The 17,663-nt window shown below is 41.0% G+C and overlaps 1 protein-coding gene across 5 annotated transcripts in view; it reads right to left on the reverse strand.

Annotated features, from left to right (window-relative positions):
* Window positions 1–4,412: 4,412 nt before the first annotated feature.
* phf14 (PHD finger protein 14) overlaps window positions 4,413–17,663 on the reverse strand; it is a 102,818-nt gene continuing 89,567 nt past the window's right edge. For 2 of the 5 annotated variants that reach the window (XM_080045765.1, XM_080045766.1), the window contains exon 18: window positions 4,417–5,508. In XM_080045765.1, the coding sequence (XP_079901891.1) occupies window positions 5,413–5,508 (96 nt within the window). In that variant the 3' untranslated portion in view covers window positions 4,417–5,412. Of the gene's footprint in view, window positions 5,509–17,663 lie in introns of all 5 variants that reach the window. The other 3 variants (XM_080045764.1, XM_080045763.1, XM_080045767.1) reach the window with 3 other exon arrangements.

Raw genomic sequence — 17,663 nt, forward strand, 5'->3', positions numbered from 1 at the left:
AATTAATATGCCAGTATTGTTAAGTGTTACCATTACGTTGAGTGAGCATGAGCAGAGAAATACAGTTCAAATATTGACTGTGTTATTAATATGAACCATGCAATGGCCCTCATTTATCAATTTTGCGTGGAAACTGGTGCAGATTCTGGCGCAAATACCTCCCTACGCCAGGTATCGCGTGGTATTTATCAATCAGTCGTATCTCGCCAATCTCAGCGTACGCCAGGCCATTATTGATAAATGTGGCGGATGAAAACTAGCGTATCACGCCCCTATATTTTCTCAGTTTAGAGGCCTCGCCCAGAGGTTTTACGACATGGATATGCGCAATACGGCACTTCCCTGAAGTAGAAATTGACAGAATAACAGCAAAAGTAGAAAAAAAAGAGTTTCATTTTGGAGCATTACATTATAGCCTACAAGCAGCATCAAAGAACGACAGAAGGCAGCAGTTAGGAAGGAAATAACTGCTGCGGTCAACAGCGTTGGTGTTGACTCAAAATCGCCACTAAAAAAAGCGTGTTGCTGTTCTGAAATGCAACCAAATGGGGGTGCGGGGCTGCGGGCATAATATAAGTGGTGGAGGAGAAAAAGACGCACCAACTGTCCGATAATGGTCCCCATAAAATAAATACAGGTCTGCAGAGATTTGAATGATTAGAATGTATTGGCCGTTTTAGATAGCACTATTCAAAAGGGTTTTAAAAACTAAAAATAACACATTTAGCGTTTTACTGTATGACAGCATGCGCTTGGCACGAGTGGTCAGCCCGACCGTCAGCTGCACAAGCCGACCCGGCAGCGATCAGCTGTGAGAGCGCCCACCGTCCTGCTCCACCAGCAGATAGGAACAACGTGCCGGTTAACGGTGGAAATAAATCGCTCGCTTTAGCTTAATGACACATTAAAAGAGGAACTAACATCTACAAAGTGCGTCAAATAAATAAAATGTTAAGTTGAATGTTGTGCCGTGTATTTTTTTGTATCATAAAGAGCAGTGTATGTCTACTACATATTTAATACTTAGGCTAACATTTTGAATGAATGCAGCCCCCGTGCCTCAGTGTCCCCCCGTGCCTCAGTGCCCTTACGCAGTCCCATGCAGCCCTCCTAAGTGGCCGGTGTGCGCACTATTGAATCAGCTCTCCTACTCAGTTGCACACCATAAGCTGCTCATTTTTAAGTGATTAATATCTTTATTTCGGTCTTATTTGCACTGCATTTGTATTATCTTCTAATAATTATCCAACAAAGTCATCGGCTACCCGGCACAGCCTGCACTGCGAGTCCAAGCTGTTTTCAAATTTGCGTACACGAGCTGAGAGCTGGCGTGGGATTTGAGCGTACCCTACGCTCACGTCCATATTGATAAATGCCGAGATTTGCGTGGAAATGTACGTACACCCATTTTTCTGGTCTACGCAAGATTGATAAATGAGGGCCATTGACACTGTCCATATCTCATCAACAGTAATTATCTGGGTTGAATTGATCATTCCACCACTATTATTATAAGCGCTACTACATTTAAATCCAGTGGATATCAGATCAGGGTTAGGATAGACAGTCAGTGGGGATGGTGAATAGAAATGGAACCAGTAGGGAAAATAGTATACACAACAGAACAAGCTACAACCACTATGTGTCAAAGACTTGTAAATGTGCAGTTCTGGGACACAACATGTCGAAAAGCGATTTCATTGTAAAGAGATGGAGTGTGTCTGTGTGTGTGTGTGTTTGTGTGTGTGTGTGTGTGCGTGTGTGTGTGTGTGTGTGTGTGTGTGTGTGTGTGTGTGTGTGTGTGTGTGTGTGTGTGTGTGTGTGGGTGTGTGCACTACAGCGGCAGCGTCGGCACAGTGAGGAGCATGTGTTCTGTGATGCTGGGGATGTGAAAGACTCTACAAAGCCAGCCATGTTTTCCTCAGTTTGTGGCTGTGGGAGCTGCTGCCTGGCTGTTATATTAAGCACCATTGGCGTATTCTTCTCTTCATCAGCAGCCTGTTTAGTATGCGATGGGTGTGATAGGGGAGAGATTGGCGGGGCACCGTGTGGCACTCTGTCATTAATGTGCCCGTCGCTGTTATCCTATACGCCTAATGACATCGCTCTCAGACTGCATGCTGGGAGCAGGACCAGCAGGGGAGCTAGGGCTCAAAACCCCAGTCCATGCCTTATATACCGTCATCAATTCTACATGTCTCTCGTCTTCTCTCCCAAATATCTCCAGATAATGTCTTTCATGGTTCAGCAGGCTTAAAGGGCTTCCCTCCTGCCTGCCTGGCCCCTTGAAATGGGCGAATTAATAGTTCCCTTTGAAACAAATTGGAATTACACCCCTCGATGCCTTAATGTCAGAAGTATGCGAGTAGTGTGTTGATGTCCTGGGTTGTGACTGACTGATGGGATATGAAGATCTGAGACACACACAAACTCGCGCACACACACGCACACACACAAGCACACACACACACACACACACACACACACACACACACACACACACACACACACACACACACACACACACACACACACACACACACACACACACACACACACACACACACACACACACACACACTCTGCTCAGCATGGGCCGGTACAATACTGTGTGAATGGATGTGTTTAATCCTCAACATTAAGAGGGAAACCCTTCAGCCCTGTATGACACACTGAGAGACTGAATGATCTCATCAGACATTATCCAGTGACTTCATACCATTTACTACACAGCACTGTTCACATGACAACAACGATTTGATTAGTGTGAATTTCTTGCAGATTTTCCTTTTTTTAAATATTCTATTGTACATTCTTCAGTTCATTTAAATTCCTTTAAATACCTGATTTGCTTTTACTTGTATTTTTTGTGCTTCTAATGTTTTTATAGTATGCATTAACAAACCAAGGCACATTCCATGTACAGTATGTGTATGTTTCCTTAATGAACCAAATTCTGATTCTGGTGAAATGTCATAGTATTCTTAAGGTTAAGGTTATTGTTGTTAATCATTTGTCAAAAAAAGCAGTGCAGTTTGTAAAGACGCTGTTTATTTACTGGGGGTGTGAGGTGAAAAGGCTATTCCTTTATTAATGGACAGGATTAAGGCTTGAAGGCAATGAGCCTGTGTGGTGTTATTCTGATTTAAGCAACAAATTAAAATGAATACCATGATATCCTTTAACCAGTTCAAACATACTATCTTAAATCTACGATACTCTGTAACTGTTTAAATTAGGCCGTATTGTACTTTTACCAATTTTATTTTACTTCCAGCCACTCTACACCTGTGTGTCTAAAATGTTTCTCTTTACCAGCTTGTTGTGTATTTGAAGTATTTGCATTGTATATTGTGTATGTATTGTTGTTTTTGTTTCTCGACATCATTGCAAATGAGGGTCACCACTCAATGATATCTCGAGTATAAATAAAGGTTAAATAAAATATTACAGTTATTAGCTGCTATCATGTGTTATATGCCAATAACCACACTGAAGGGGATATTTAAAATATTTAATGTGCATTGAGTATCAGGGAGGAGAATACCAACTATTTTTTTTTTGCAGTTCAGATTATTGGCACTTTAAGGGATAATTCCAGACTTGCTGTGAGAGTTTGACAGTGATTGGGCCTGACAGTAGTCTCTGGTCCAATCTAATGACCTGTTAGCTCTCTGACTACACTCAAAACTAACCCTGCGTTCCAAATCACATACTCATTCTTTTTGCTAAACTACATACTTAAGTACAGAAGAGTGGAGGGGGAAAAAATCAGATAAGGAATTTTTTTTTATCATTATGTCGAGATATGTCAAGAATAAAGACGAATACTCCAAAATGCTATCGGAGTTAGTGGGGCATTTATGTATTTTCAGCGTACTACAATTGACGTGCATGTATCCTAAATCTTTTTCTGGCATATTAAATAGTAGGGAAGTATGGGGATTGGAACGCAGGGTAAATGTAGTCTTCACTTCATATCATCTTCACATTCATTCTAGTTTGGGCTAAAATCAGCTATATTTGGTATCATATTACATGTGACAAAATTAGACAATGAACATGTGTTGTCTGTCTCTGTGGCGTTAATTCATTTCCATGATTCTGAGAGAGCCAGTCTGGACCACAAGCTACTAGCAGGTCATATAACCATCTGGACCACAGGCTACTAGCAGGTCATATAACCATCTGGACAAGAAAAAACAACCCAAAACTAACTCTATACTTTTACAAAGTGTGTAAATACAATCTCTGAGTAGACACTATTCCTTAATATGATTTTTTTTTTATTACAAATTCAATGACAATATACAGATGATTGGTATGTAGCAAATACACTGTAAATCAAAGATCAAAAGTAACATTTTATTTCAACACAAAACAAAACTCAATACTAAGACTGAGTATAGGGGCCATGTTGAGGAGAATAAATCAATAAATATATATATATTGAGAATCAAGTCACAGCTCAATATGACACGAAAAAGTTGTTCGTAGTTATAGGCTGTTTGTTATATAAGAGAACAAATATCATCTTTTCCTCTGCATTAGATTGAGGAACGTGTAGCATCTCGTCAAGTTATGCTTCATCTTTTGGCCAGTCAGCACCACGTTAACTGATCTGAGAGCTGCTATATGCAGACGATGACGCTGCCTTTTTTCCCCACTCTGAGACAACCCTATAGCCCTGTATTACAGAGGCTGCACAGCTCTTCAGACCGGAAGTCAGCATAAAGAAGACTGAAAATTAAGCACTACGACTTTATTCTCATAAATGGTATTTAATTATTTTTCCTGGACGTGGTCCTAACACCCCGTCACACAATACTATGTGTGTAATTAAGTACGTGGGACAATGATTATAATGTTAAAAGGGTGGTGGGGGGGAGGGGGGGCGGGGGGGTAGTACGAAGATATGCACGTAATATAAAAATAAAATCCTTCAGCAAACGTGAAGTGAAATGCGTTTTCGCAGGCGGTGCATTTCACTGCTGATGATAGACCAGTGGACACGGACTGTCTGCTCATTATTAGTGTATGAAAATAGATTGCATGGAAAGTGTCATAAATACATCCGTCACACACATGCATATATTTGCTGTTGAAGATGCACAGTGTGTAGCTGGATGTGTTGATGTGCTGCTTCGTGGAAATGTCTGAAAACTGTACGTCCAGATCTGTTCATAAAAATACAAACGCTATATCCTTAAATGTAAAGATATCACCATTTTAAAATGTGTTCATCTAAAATACACTTCTGGATGCTATCTTGCTGGCTGCCCTAGAAACTTTGGGTAGGTAGGCTTGTAGAAAGTTACGTGTGCTATAGTTCTGAAGATAAATGCTCATTCCGGAGGGGGGATCCACAGAGAGAGAGAGAGAGAGAGAGAGAAAGTGGTGTGTTGGTGTTTCTCAGGTTGAGTGTGGAATCTCCTGCTCTGCTGCTTCCTCTTTAACAGAGCCAACTTCCTCCAGCTGCTCCTCCTCTTCCTCCGCCTCCTCCTCTTCCTGTGAACACGACACATCAAATCAAATCAAATCTGTTTTATTTGTATCGCCCAATATCACAAATAGACATTTGCCTCAGTGGGCTTTACATTCCATACAGTACGACACCCTGCCCTTACACCCTTAGCTCGGCTGAGAAAAAACTCCCAGTAAAAAACCCTTTATCCGTATTTTTATTTTTTTTTTAAAGTTTTTTTTAGAGTTGACAGAGTAAGGGATCCCTCTCCCAGTAAGTAGAGAAAATCATAAAGGAGTCAATCATTGACCAGATGTTTACATGTAATACTAAATTCATATATGAATACATCATCCTGTCACAAAAAGAACGCCCTTAAAGACATGTGAGTGTAAGCAATGAAGAGCTGCTAAGCTAAAATAACTCCTTCATTGCTCTACCACCAAGATGTGAGACCTGTAATGCCTCATTTCCACTGAGCAGCAAAGTTTTCCCACACAGAAATTACCAGTCTGTTGACCTATCAACAGACTGCAGTGTGTAGCTCCACCTTCTTGGGACCCCTTGATTCCCCAAAGAAAGGGTCCCAAAAAAAAAGTACGGCCCGGACCGCTTACTTTGGTGCCCTTTCAAACTTTTGATAGTGGAAACGCAAATAGTAGCTGGGTTCAGAGTGTGTACCGTCTATGGGACAAGGCAGTTGAAAGGCACTGGCCCTTAACAGTCCATGCTCTTGCTGCGGCAGTTACTTGACTCTGGTGACATCATAGCAGCGGGACACAGTGTAACTCGCAAAAAAAAATCAATCAAGAGGTTTAACGCAACACAATAAAGAAAGAGTTGCATGGCAGTGGTTTACCCTTTGTTTACAGTACATACCAGTTTACAGAACCTAGGCTGTGTATTAACACCAGATTTATTTTATTCAGCGTACAGGTTCAGGTTCATGTTACTTTATTCGTACCCGTAGGTAAACTTGTGTTGCAGTTTAAAAGTGAGCTTCCGTCACACAGTTAGGACAACACATACACACAAACATAAATGGGACAGTTACATACAGTAGGTAAAACAATTAAAGTGCTCCAGTGCTAATCCAAATTTGGACTCTTAAAACTGACCAACATAATTCAAATATAATAAAACCCGATAAATTGATCTAAAAAATCAACAAATAAATAAATAACACATAGGGGAGAACGGGGGAATCTGAGGCATCGGGTAATGTGAGCCACCCCCTGTATCTAGGCAACGGAAAACATTTGTGGTCATGTGAGATATATGTTTTCAAGCCCCTCTCATTTCCCCATGGCCCTGAAAGAGAGGACCTCATGGTGCTGTGGTAAGCATGTTTTTTTCACCAAAATAGGAATTTTGCATGTAAAAGTAAACTTTCTTGCTGTCAACTTAATCAACTGGTGTGCCAAAGCAAATGTATTCACGTAGAAAAACTTCTATCATACATGTTGATGAACTACAAACATGTGAAACCATGTGATGATGATAACTGTAGATGAGCCTGAATGGCTGAGAGAGGTAGTTTTTTCTCAAATTGTGGTGGTGGGGGAAAGTTCCCCCACCATGAGGCACAAGTTAAGTTTAGTCTTAAACATATTTTAATGTAATATTACATAGCATATGTTTAATTTCAATGTCATACACATTGTAGAAAAGCCATCATGCCAAGGAAATACACCAGGAAGACGACCTGGGGCAACCACACGGAAAGAGCGCCTTCTCATCTTTCCCTGTAACCTTCAGGGCTGGAATGTAGAGTAGGCCTAGTTGTAGAGTATGACAGGCTGATGTTATAATCCAGTTGGGTCTTCTCCTGTGTTCTGAGTGATAATGTGTTGTATTTGATTTTGTTCAGAGTTACTTTCAAGTGTTTAGAAAATTTGCTTTGCTTAATTGACCAAACCCCATCATTCTTTTACTAGTCCGACATTAGTTCTGGCATGTGTGGCTAGCTTTCAGGATTCTTACTGTTACAATATGTGTTGTTATGGTAGTTTCAGAGTGGAAAAAGTAAGTGGATCAGTTTACCCCCAGCTAGTTTCTGCTAATGCCCATTTCTAGGAAAGTTCCTGAATTAATGGGAAATGTGTAAATTTGAGTGATAAATAATTTTAGCTCGCTTAGAGGGGAGCAAATGTAAAAAATGGCTCAGATTACCCCATTGTCCCCAACAATTTTTCTTTTGTTTGTTTTTTTTTGCATTTGTTTTCATGCTTTATTGATAGTGTGAAGAGACAGAGGTGAAATGGGGCAGAGAGGGGAGTGACATGCAGAGAACAACCGCGGGCGGGAATCGAACCCGGGTCTGCTGCTGGGCCCGGCCCGGGGGGGGGGGGGGAGGGGACGCCCTACCAAATGAGCTAAGGGCGCCCCCACATACAAAATGAATGTTGTTTAAATTTAGCAGTTTCTACAGTTCATCATATTCTATACTTGTTCATCAGTTTGATTGCAGCTGGAACAAAGCTGTTTTTAAAACGCTTGGTTTTAAACCTTGGAACTAAAAACCTTCTTCCAGAGGGGAGTGGCTGAAACTCATTGTGCAAAGGGTGCAAACGGTCATTTAAAATGGACTTGGTTATCCGCTGTACCTGTCTAGGCAAGGCAAGGCAAGGCAAGGCAATTTTATTTATAGAGCACATTTCAGGCACAGGGCCACTCAAGGTGCTTCACAGGGTTAAAATCAAATAAAGAATACAAATACAAAAAAAAAAAAAAAAAAAAAAAGGAACAAATTTAAAACATGGATAAAAATACAACATTTAAATAAAATAATTGTAGTGTACAGGGAGGCCGGGTTGAGCTGAGATTCTCCAATAAGCTTACTGGACCATTTCACCACCTGATTAAGTGAGTTCCTGTTCTTGACAGAGAGACTTCCAAACCATGAAACCAAAGAAAATAATACACAATTGATTCGATAAAAGCACAATAAAACAAGGTCATTATGGTTTTATCCACCTGGAAGAAGAACAGTTTCCTCAGACAGTGAAGACGCTGGTGTCCCTTTTTACACACAGCAATAACATTTTCTTCAAAATTCTGTTTAAAATCAATTATTGTTCCAAGGTATTTATATGAATCCACATCTTGCACTGGTTGTGTTTTTATTGTTGTGACATCGTGCGGGGAAGCATGTTTTCTAAAATCAATGATCATATCTTTTGTTTTAGATATGTTTAATTGAAGATGTGACTCCTCACACCACTTCACAAAATCCTCTATTATCGGGCCATGACCAGTCTCATTTTTCTGGAGGAGACTAACAATAACAGAGTCATCTGCATACTTAATTATGGTCCTGTTTTCATATTTACTTTGACACATGTTGGTGTACAGGATGAAAAGTAAGGGTGACAGTACACATCCCTGTGGTGAACCAGTAGAGGAGCAGAGTTGGCTGGAGAGTACTCCATTAACCCTGACTCGCTGTGTCCTTTCAGTTAAAAAATCCACAATCCAGCCCACAAGATTAAAACCTAGGTTGAATTGTTCTAAAAGCCGGCTCGCCAGGATGTGGGGTTGGATTGTGTTAAAAGCTGATGAGAAGTCAACAACAAGGAGTCGAGCATGAGACCCACTTCCCTCCAGGTGTTTAAAAAGCGAGTGGAGCAAAGTGACATCGTCTACACCCCTATGTGGCCTGTAGGCAAACTGCATGGGGTCAAGTAAATGCTCAGTTTTTTGTATGATTTCTAACCTTGCCAACTTCTCAAAATGTTTCATTATAATTGACGTAAGAGCCACCGGTCTAAAATCATTAAGGGTTTTTGGACCACTCGATTTAGGGACGGGGACTACAACAGCATTCTTCCAGACTTTAGGGACATGCTGTGTCTGCAAGGATGTATTAAAAATGTAATGAAATATGGAGCTCAGCTCTTTTGCACAGGATTTAAGTGGTTGGCCACATACACTCACCGGCCACTTTATTAGGTACAGAGGTTCATTTTCTTGTTAACACATATAACTAATCAGCCAATCACATGTCAGCAACTCAATACATTTAGGCATGTAGACCTGGACAGGACAACTTATTGAGCTTGAAACCGAGCAACAGAATAGGTAAGAAAGGGGTTTTAAGTGACTTTGAACATGGCAATGTTGAGGGTGCCAGTAGGGCAGGTATGATTATTTCAGAAACTGCTGATCTACTGGGATTTTCACTCTAAACCATCTCTAGGGTTTACAGAGAATGGTCTGAAAAATAAAAAATATCCAGTGAGCAGCATTTGTGTGGACGTAAAATGCCTTGTTGAAGTCAGAGGTCAGTGGAGGATGGGCATACTGGTTCGAGATGATAGAAAGGCAACAGTAACTCAAATAACCACTCGTTACAACCAGGGTATGCAGAATACCATCTCTGAACACAAAACACGACCAACCTTGAAGCAGATGGGCTACAGCAACAGAAGACCCCACCGGTTGCCACTCCTGTCAGCTAAAAACAGAAAAATTAGGCTACAATTCTCACAGGATCACCAATATTGGACAATAGAAGATTGAAAAATCATGCCTGGTCTGATTAGTCTGGATTTCAGTTGCGACATTGAGATGGCAGGTTCATAATTTGGCGTAAACAACATGAAAGTATGGATCCATCCTGCCGTGCACCATCAACCATGCAATGTTCAAAGTCACCTAAACCCCCTTTCTTCTCCATTCTGATGCTCGGTTTGACTTCAGTACATTGTCTTGACCACGTCTAAATGCCTAAATGCATTACATTTCTGCCATGTGATAGGCTGATTAGCTTTTTGTTTTTATAAGCCATTGAACAGGTGTAGGCCTACCTAATAAAGTGGCCGGTGAGTGTATATTGTCAGGGCCTGTACTTTTGTTGACCTTTGTCGAGTTAAAAACATTTAAAATATCATTTTGTGATAGTTGAAAGTGCCGTTTTTCTTTGAGTTTCAAACCAAGTTCCTGAACTTCATGGCTAAAATCAAGGGTATCAAAACGATTATAAAAGCAATTAAGAGCATCAGCAAACTCAGTGTCCGACTTGAAGTCCACTAGAGCGAGACGGTTGCTGTGTCTCTGATTCTGGTGGCCCGTTATGGTTTTCATGCTAGACCAAGCTGAACCCAAATTATTGGCAGCCATTTTATTCTCCAAATCAGTCTTATATTTCTGTTTTGCTTTAAGAATTTAAATTTTCAGCTCTTTAGTAGCCACATGTAACTCAGAGACTGATTCGCTCTTAAAAGGGAGCCTCTTTTTCTGCACATAAGATTTAACAGAACTATTCACCCATGGTGGTTTACCCATGGTTTATGTCACCAGCTTGCATGGTATAATTGTGTCTCTACAGAAGGCAGTATATGAACATACTACATCAGCCAGCTCGTCCAAGTCATCACCACAGGACTGTTTAAACATTTCCCAATCCGTGCTCTCATAACCTTAGACAGTCCACAGCTTCTTCTGTCCAGTCCTTTTTTACCCTCATTTGAGTTTTTCTCTCTTTAAAACAGTCTTGTATGTTGGCAGTAGGTGCACACAATGATAATCAGCTGAGCCCAGCGGGGGAAGAGGCAGTGATTTGTATGCATCCCTTACTGATCCATAACAGAGATCAAGTGTCTTATCCCGCCTAGTTGGACAGGTGACAAATTGCTGAAAGTTTGTGAGTGTCTTTTTAAGGGACACATGGTTAAAATCACCTAGAATGAAGTTGGGCGCATCTGGTGAAATTGACTGTAATTTTTGCACCACATCAAAGATAGAGCTAGATGCAGAGGCAGCATTTGCCTTTGGATGTAGGGGAAGGTGGGGTGATTTGTGCATTTTGGAAGTTGCAAAACCCCTTGTTTCTAGAAAACCGTGGAAGAAATTGGAAATGTGACCACATATTTAAGAAGAGCCATCCATTTGACTCATCCTGTAAATAAGGGAGACACAAGGAATAAGATATAAGCACATTTAAGCTCAAAAAACTGCCTTTCAAAGTAAAATTTCCATGATCAAGGTTTTTTGATTATTGTGTCTGAACAATTATAGACACGTTTGAAAACATTTGACACGTGTTTTAGTGCTTTGGTATGCTACACTTTGAGTCTATATAGTTAGCACAATGTCAACCCTAAATTGCTGCATCATGCCTATTATCCAAAATTCTGGGGATGGGGTGATTTGTGCACAAGGGCCTGGGTGAGTTATAAGTAAGTAAGTAAGTAAAATGTATTTATAAAAGCACATTTATGACAGTTTGCACTGTCCAAAGTGTTGTACATAGTGCATTCAGTAGGTAAACAATGAAGGTAAAATAACAATAACCAAAATAAAAGACGTAAAGCCCATACATCCACATAAACACAGATAGTAGTGCAGAGGTAAGTAAGTAGTGCAGAGGTTAATGGGGAGGAAACACCAGGGTGTACATATGGGTTTTGAGCCTTGATTTAAAGGCAGAAATGTAGGGGGAATCACATTTGTCAGGTGGCAGTTGGTTCCACAAGCACGGAGCAACTAGTGCAAAGTACATTTCTGAGAGTTGTGCCAGTGGCATGGCTGTATACGCTGGTCACCAAAAGAAAGTGATTGTCTACAGTAGCTCAGAAGAGAGTGACATCTCAATTCCACTTAACGACACCACTGATGAGAGTTCAGATGGCCAGAAAGATGATGATGGTGACTTTGTCATTGTGACACAATGACGCACAAATCACCCCACTACGTGGGGTGATTTGTGCGACAAGACAACTTTTTTTCCGAAAGCTATATTTCTTAAACAGTTTATTCCAGATCCAAAGTTTTTATTGCCAGGGATGCACAACATCCTGAAATATATGTACATATTTGAGTTGGAGACATAACTGTCAAGGCCTCACTTTAAAATCACTTTGAGTAAAAAGTTGCACAAATCACCCCACCTTCCCCTATATAGATGGACAGGTACCGGATCATGAGGAGGTATTCACTGATTTTGGCATTAAGTGGTTTTGACAACAAGCGTTCTCAAGAATCACTGACTCCTTTGACCATCTTTAACAATACTTTAATTGTCATGTACACGTCTGCAAAAAAAAGTGAGAATTCTAAAATATTGGCAAAAAAAGTGACATTATCATTAAACTGGACTCTCGGACCACAATCTTACCCTAATGTCTAGAAAACTCACAAATAAATGCTTCCAAAGTGACAATAACAAACAAAACATTGTTAGATTGTCCATCTAAAAAATGTGTCTTTCTGATGTCAAAATATAAATTTTTTACCGTTATTCTGCTCTTTGGTCACGTATTTTCCTTTACAAAGTCACACATAGAACAGAAAATTCACTTTTTTTAAAAAACATTAAATATATATATTTTTTTACAAATGACAAACAGCTGCCACATGTAAAAAATTAAAAGACCACTCCAAATGTTCAGTGTCTCTCGTTTTACTATTTATAGGCATATGTTTGAGTAGAATGAACATTTTGGTTTTATAATATAAACTACTGACAACAATTCTACCAAATTCCAATACATGTTTTGTCATTAAGAGCATTTTGAATAGGTTATGTAGAGATGAAGATTTAAGAAAAATCCAGACTGGTCTCTTAAATTTTTCCAGAGCGGTATATGGGCGTTTTAAAGCCAACAATAAAATAACGTGAGACGCAGAGAGCAGGAGTCATTGTGAGCCAGCTCATGAGCTGGCCTGATTTAGCGCAGCAGACAAAGTGAAAGTGACAGTGGTGATTAAAGCACTGTGACAGATACAATTATCCCCCGTCCAGAGGTTAATGAACACGTCTACACGGCACAATGTGTGAGCCACAGGTTAGCACACCTCACCATCCACATTCCTCCAGCCCGCTCAGAGCACACATTAAGTTAGCTTCTAATTCTGTCAGTCAAGCTATCCCTGCGTTCCAAATCACATACTCTTTCTTTTTATTACACTACATACTAAAGTGCAGAAGAGTTGTAGGGCCACAGGAGAGATTAATAAAACATCAGATGAGGAAGTTTTCATGGGGATTGGAACGCAGGGATGGTTTCACTCCCATGAGGATTCTTTGTTCATTCAATGAACAGGTATTTCTTAAATATTGTGAAACTTAAGACTAATAATCATGAAACAATCTTGTCTGTGCCTACTTAAGAATGTTAAAACTACTTCCAAGAAACAACAACCTACACCATATGACTGACGCCCATCAAGGCCACTCCCCCGGGAAGCAGTTTTTGATGCTGCAGTGTGTCCACATTATCAGCTAATTAAAAAACCAAGCCTTTGAAAAAGGACGAGCTTCAGGATACATCTTTTAACAATGGTGACTGGCAGACTTATTTAACATCAAACACATGGGGGTGGCGGGGGGGGGGGGGGGGGAGCACATAACTGTTCATGTTTAACTTGTAATCAAATTAAAAAAATTACATTTAAAAATGTATAATAGCTCAATCCCATATGAGATGTTAAGCAAGTTAACCAAGACTAAAGGCCCGTGTCAAACTAGCGCCCTTTACTGAGCCCTAGCGTCTTTTTTCAATGGTTCCCAATGAGAAGTGAGCTGTGGTGAGCAAACTGGATATCTTCCCAAAGAGATTCACTGCATAGTCTTTACTGGTGAAATGTAATAGTCCTGGCAATTTCCCTTTTGACCGTCTTTAGTACACACACACGTTACGTAAGCCACTGTTTGATAATGCAGATTGAAATTTAAAGTGTGAAATAACCTAGGGGATGACAACATGCTGAACTTGTGTATTCTCCTGGACGTTTGTGTAAAATAATTCTTAGTGGAGTATGTGTGGCGCTGTTTACAGCAGATGTTAAGGCATGTGTAGAAACCGTAAATTAAGGTTATAGGGTTAATGCAAAGGCCGGGCCTCAGTATATATCATCTCCTTACTAACAGGAACCTTGTCGGCATGCCTCTTGGAGCAGTCTTGATATGCAGTGTCCTCCCTTGAAGAGAAAAATGGGGCTACTTTTTTTTCCTGAACTCTGGCTTCTTTTCTGGTGCCGGTCCATAGGGCTTGATATAAATCTAGCTGTAAGGGGTTGACACCTCATGAACTCCACCGTCGTATACGTAGGTGCCATCCACCAAATCTCCCTGACAAGCCTGCCAATTTTCCAATTACCTGTGGCGCCATCCGTTATCGGACGGCCAGTCAGCTCTTAAATGGGAAACAAGAGGTGGGGAGGGGCCAAGCGCATGCTAACTATCTCATAAAGCCATGAGATGTGCCTCTCTCCAATGCCTGATTTAGTGGCATGTCCCTGGGTAGGAGAGAGGGGGTGACACCAGTCCTGCTAGGGCCCTCACAGGATTTCTCATGTTGCTCTTTTATCCTGCACACACGCACACGCACGCACGCACACACACACACGCACACGCGCACACGCACGCGCACGCACACGCACACGCACACGCACACGCACACACACACACACACACACACACACACACACACACACACACACACACACACACACACACACACCAACCGTTCATCCACCTATCAGTCCGGTCTGTGCCTGAGGGGGAAGCAGACAGGCTGTTGGTATTATCCTGCTGTCTGCCTACCTGCCTGCAGTCTGGGTATAGGGCAGCAGTATCTTCATCAGTTTTCATGTTTCTTTGAATTTTCCAGTGAAATGCTACGGAGGAAGCGATACTACAGCTGAAAATTGCCTTGCATTAGGGAGCCACTCCTCATCTATCTAACCAGTCAGGCTTATGGAGTGAGTGCATGGACATAAACTTGCCCACGTGGCGTGCAAGGTAAAGAGTCACAAGGATGGAAAAGAAGAGCTGTTAATCGTATCTGGAATGCACTGGAATGAGTAAGGGAGACCGGGGCTAGTAGGCACAATTTTTACTCTAATGTGTATTGCTCATCACCTAAACATCTTTCAATAGTCATTCCTACATTACATTGAAGCTTAAGGTGTTGGCTTGAAATGTGTACCCCTCACTTTTTCTAACTTATTGTAATAAAGAAGAAATGTACCATCGATGACACTCTAACACATTGTGACAACCAACCCCATCAAGGGGTCGGTTGACACACACTATGGGGTTGTTTGTCACAATGTTATCTTAATGGGAACATTTTAAAAAATAAGGCAAGAAAGCAGGACTACATTTGAAAGTTTAATTTCATTGTCAAGTTGAAAAATAGGCCTACATAACTTTATGCATCTTAACACAAAATGAGCAAGGAATAAACAAACAGGAAATCCATATTAAGACCAACCTGTATGTACTGTATGTAACAACATAAAGAACAAAACAAATAGGTCTAACAGTAATAGCCTACCCAACTAGGTTACACACATCTTCCGTTTCTTCTTCCCCAGCTGGTGTGGAGTGCACTGGGGTGCAGTAGCCTTGGCAACTGGTCTAGTTTGGGATGCACTGGGTCGTTTTGATTTGGTTGCCCTTTTTCTCTTTTGCATGCTAGCTGCCTTTTCCTGCTCTATTCTCTCCTTCTCTGGGGTGTCAGTGAGGATACAGCTTGACATTTTCTTTTGTTATTGGGTTCCTTTTCTGGCTGCAGCCTTTGGATAACATGTGACAACCAACCCCCCCACAAATGAGACGACCAACCCCAACTGGAATTTCTCGCTAAACCATCTGACAACTAATTAGCTCGCTAACAACAATCTAAACTATAGCTTACCCTTCACACTTTGTATGGGTAACAAGTGTTTTGTTATAAACCCATTGTGTAAAAGCCTAGAAGAAAAATACTGAGGAGGTAAATATTTTCAATTTGACATGAAAAACACAAACAGTCCTCTCACCTCAAATTCAGCAGTCTAACTCCAAGGAAGACTATGTAGGTGACCTCTGATCCCAATTCTGGATATTTACATATCAAAATTTCACAGACAGCGCCTTCTGGTTCCGAGATATAACGATTGTGACAACCAACCCGTGTAACATACAGTATATAACCCCGTTCTCCTATCGGATGAGATGTTTGGGCAGAGGTGGGGTTCCTGTTAGAACGCGCCTATTGTATAGGACAGAGTAGAGAGGTTCCTTCATGCGTCATGGCATTAGTGAGCTGCACTGACAAATGTGTGCTGTACTTTAAAGGTCACCTATTGTGAAAAAATGCAGTAACCCTAACCTAACCCTTTAAAACATTAATATAGTTCAGACAAGAGACTCCCAAACTATGAGACAAAACAACCCTCTCTGTTTTTCTCAACCTCCACCATTCTGAAAACATGTGTTTAAAAACAGATTTCAGATTTATCTCCTCTTATGATGTCATAAGGGGATAAGCCATCCCACTTTAATACCAACCTAACTTAACTGGTTAGATTCAAACCAGCAGTTAGATTTAGGGCCAATCAGAGCAGACTGGGCACTTTTGAAGGTGGGACAGGCTTAAAGAGACAGGCTTTTAAACAGAGCGTTTCAGACAGAGGCTGAAAAGAGGAGATTCAGCAATGGCAACTGTGAGACATATAACGGTTTTGTTTGGACACTACACCGTGAAAACAGTTGCTATAGTAGAAACCCAGATTACTATTTTGAACGCTAAAATGAGCATGTCTTGTGAATTATTAGATAAATATTATTCTTAAAAATACTAAAGTGATGGGGGCGCTTGCGGTGTAGTGGATAGAGCCTCCCCCCAATAGAGGCTAAGTCCTCTTCACAACAACCCGGATTGAGTCCGACCCTTGGTTGTTCCCTGCATGTAATTTCCGTCTTTACCCCATTTCATCTCTGTCTCTCCAAACTACGAATACAAATCTTGAAAAATGCCCCACGAAACAATCTTAAAAGAATCAATACTAAAGCTAATATATCATCAACCATGCTGCATCATATCCAGCATTCTATTTTTCTCAGATAAAAAACACAACAGCCATAATTATCACTGTGAACCTATCGTTTTATCTGTGTGTTTGAAGATGTGTGCGTAATTCTGAGGTGTCTATTTGTGATTTTGGGCTATACAAATAAAACTGATTTGATTTGATTTAATTCTATACGGCACATTACAAATTTGTAACACGTTTTAAAGTGCAGCTCCAGCCACTGATCCAGAGAAGGAGGACATGGGGGGAAGCAGTTGTCTCAAACTGTGGACTACAGAGGTTGAGCTTACGCCGTTGTGTTTTGCATCAGTAGCCCCCTGCTAGAGACTCTGACTTGACTGGAGAGGCAGCCCCCCCCCACCCCCCCTCCTCTGACAAGCCCGCGGGAGCTGAT

This window comes from Ammodytes marinus (assembly GCF_949987685.1).
Source record: "Ammodytes marinus genome assembly, chromosome: 17".
NCBI lineage: Eukaryota > Metazoa > Chordata > Actinopteri > Uranoscopiformes > Ammodytidae > Ammodytes > Ammodytes marinus.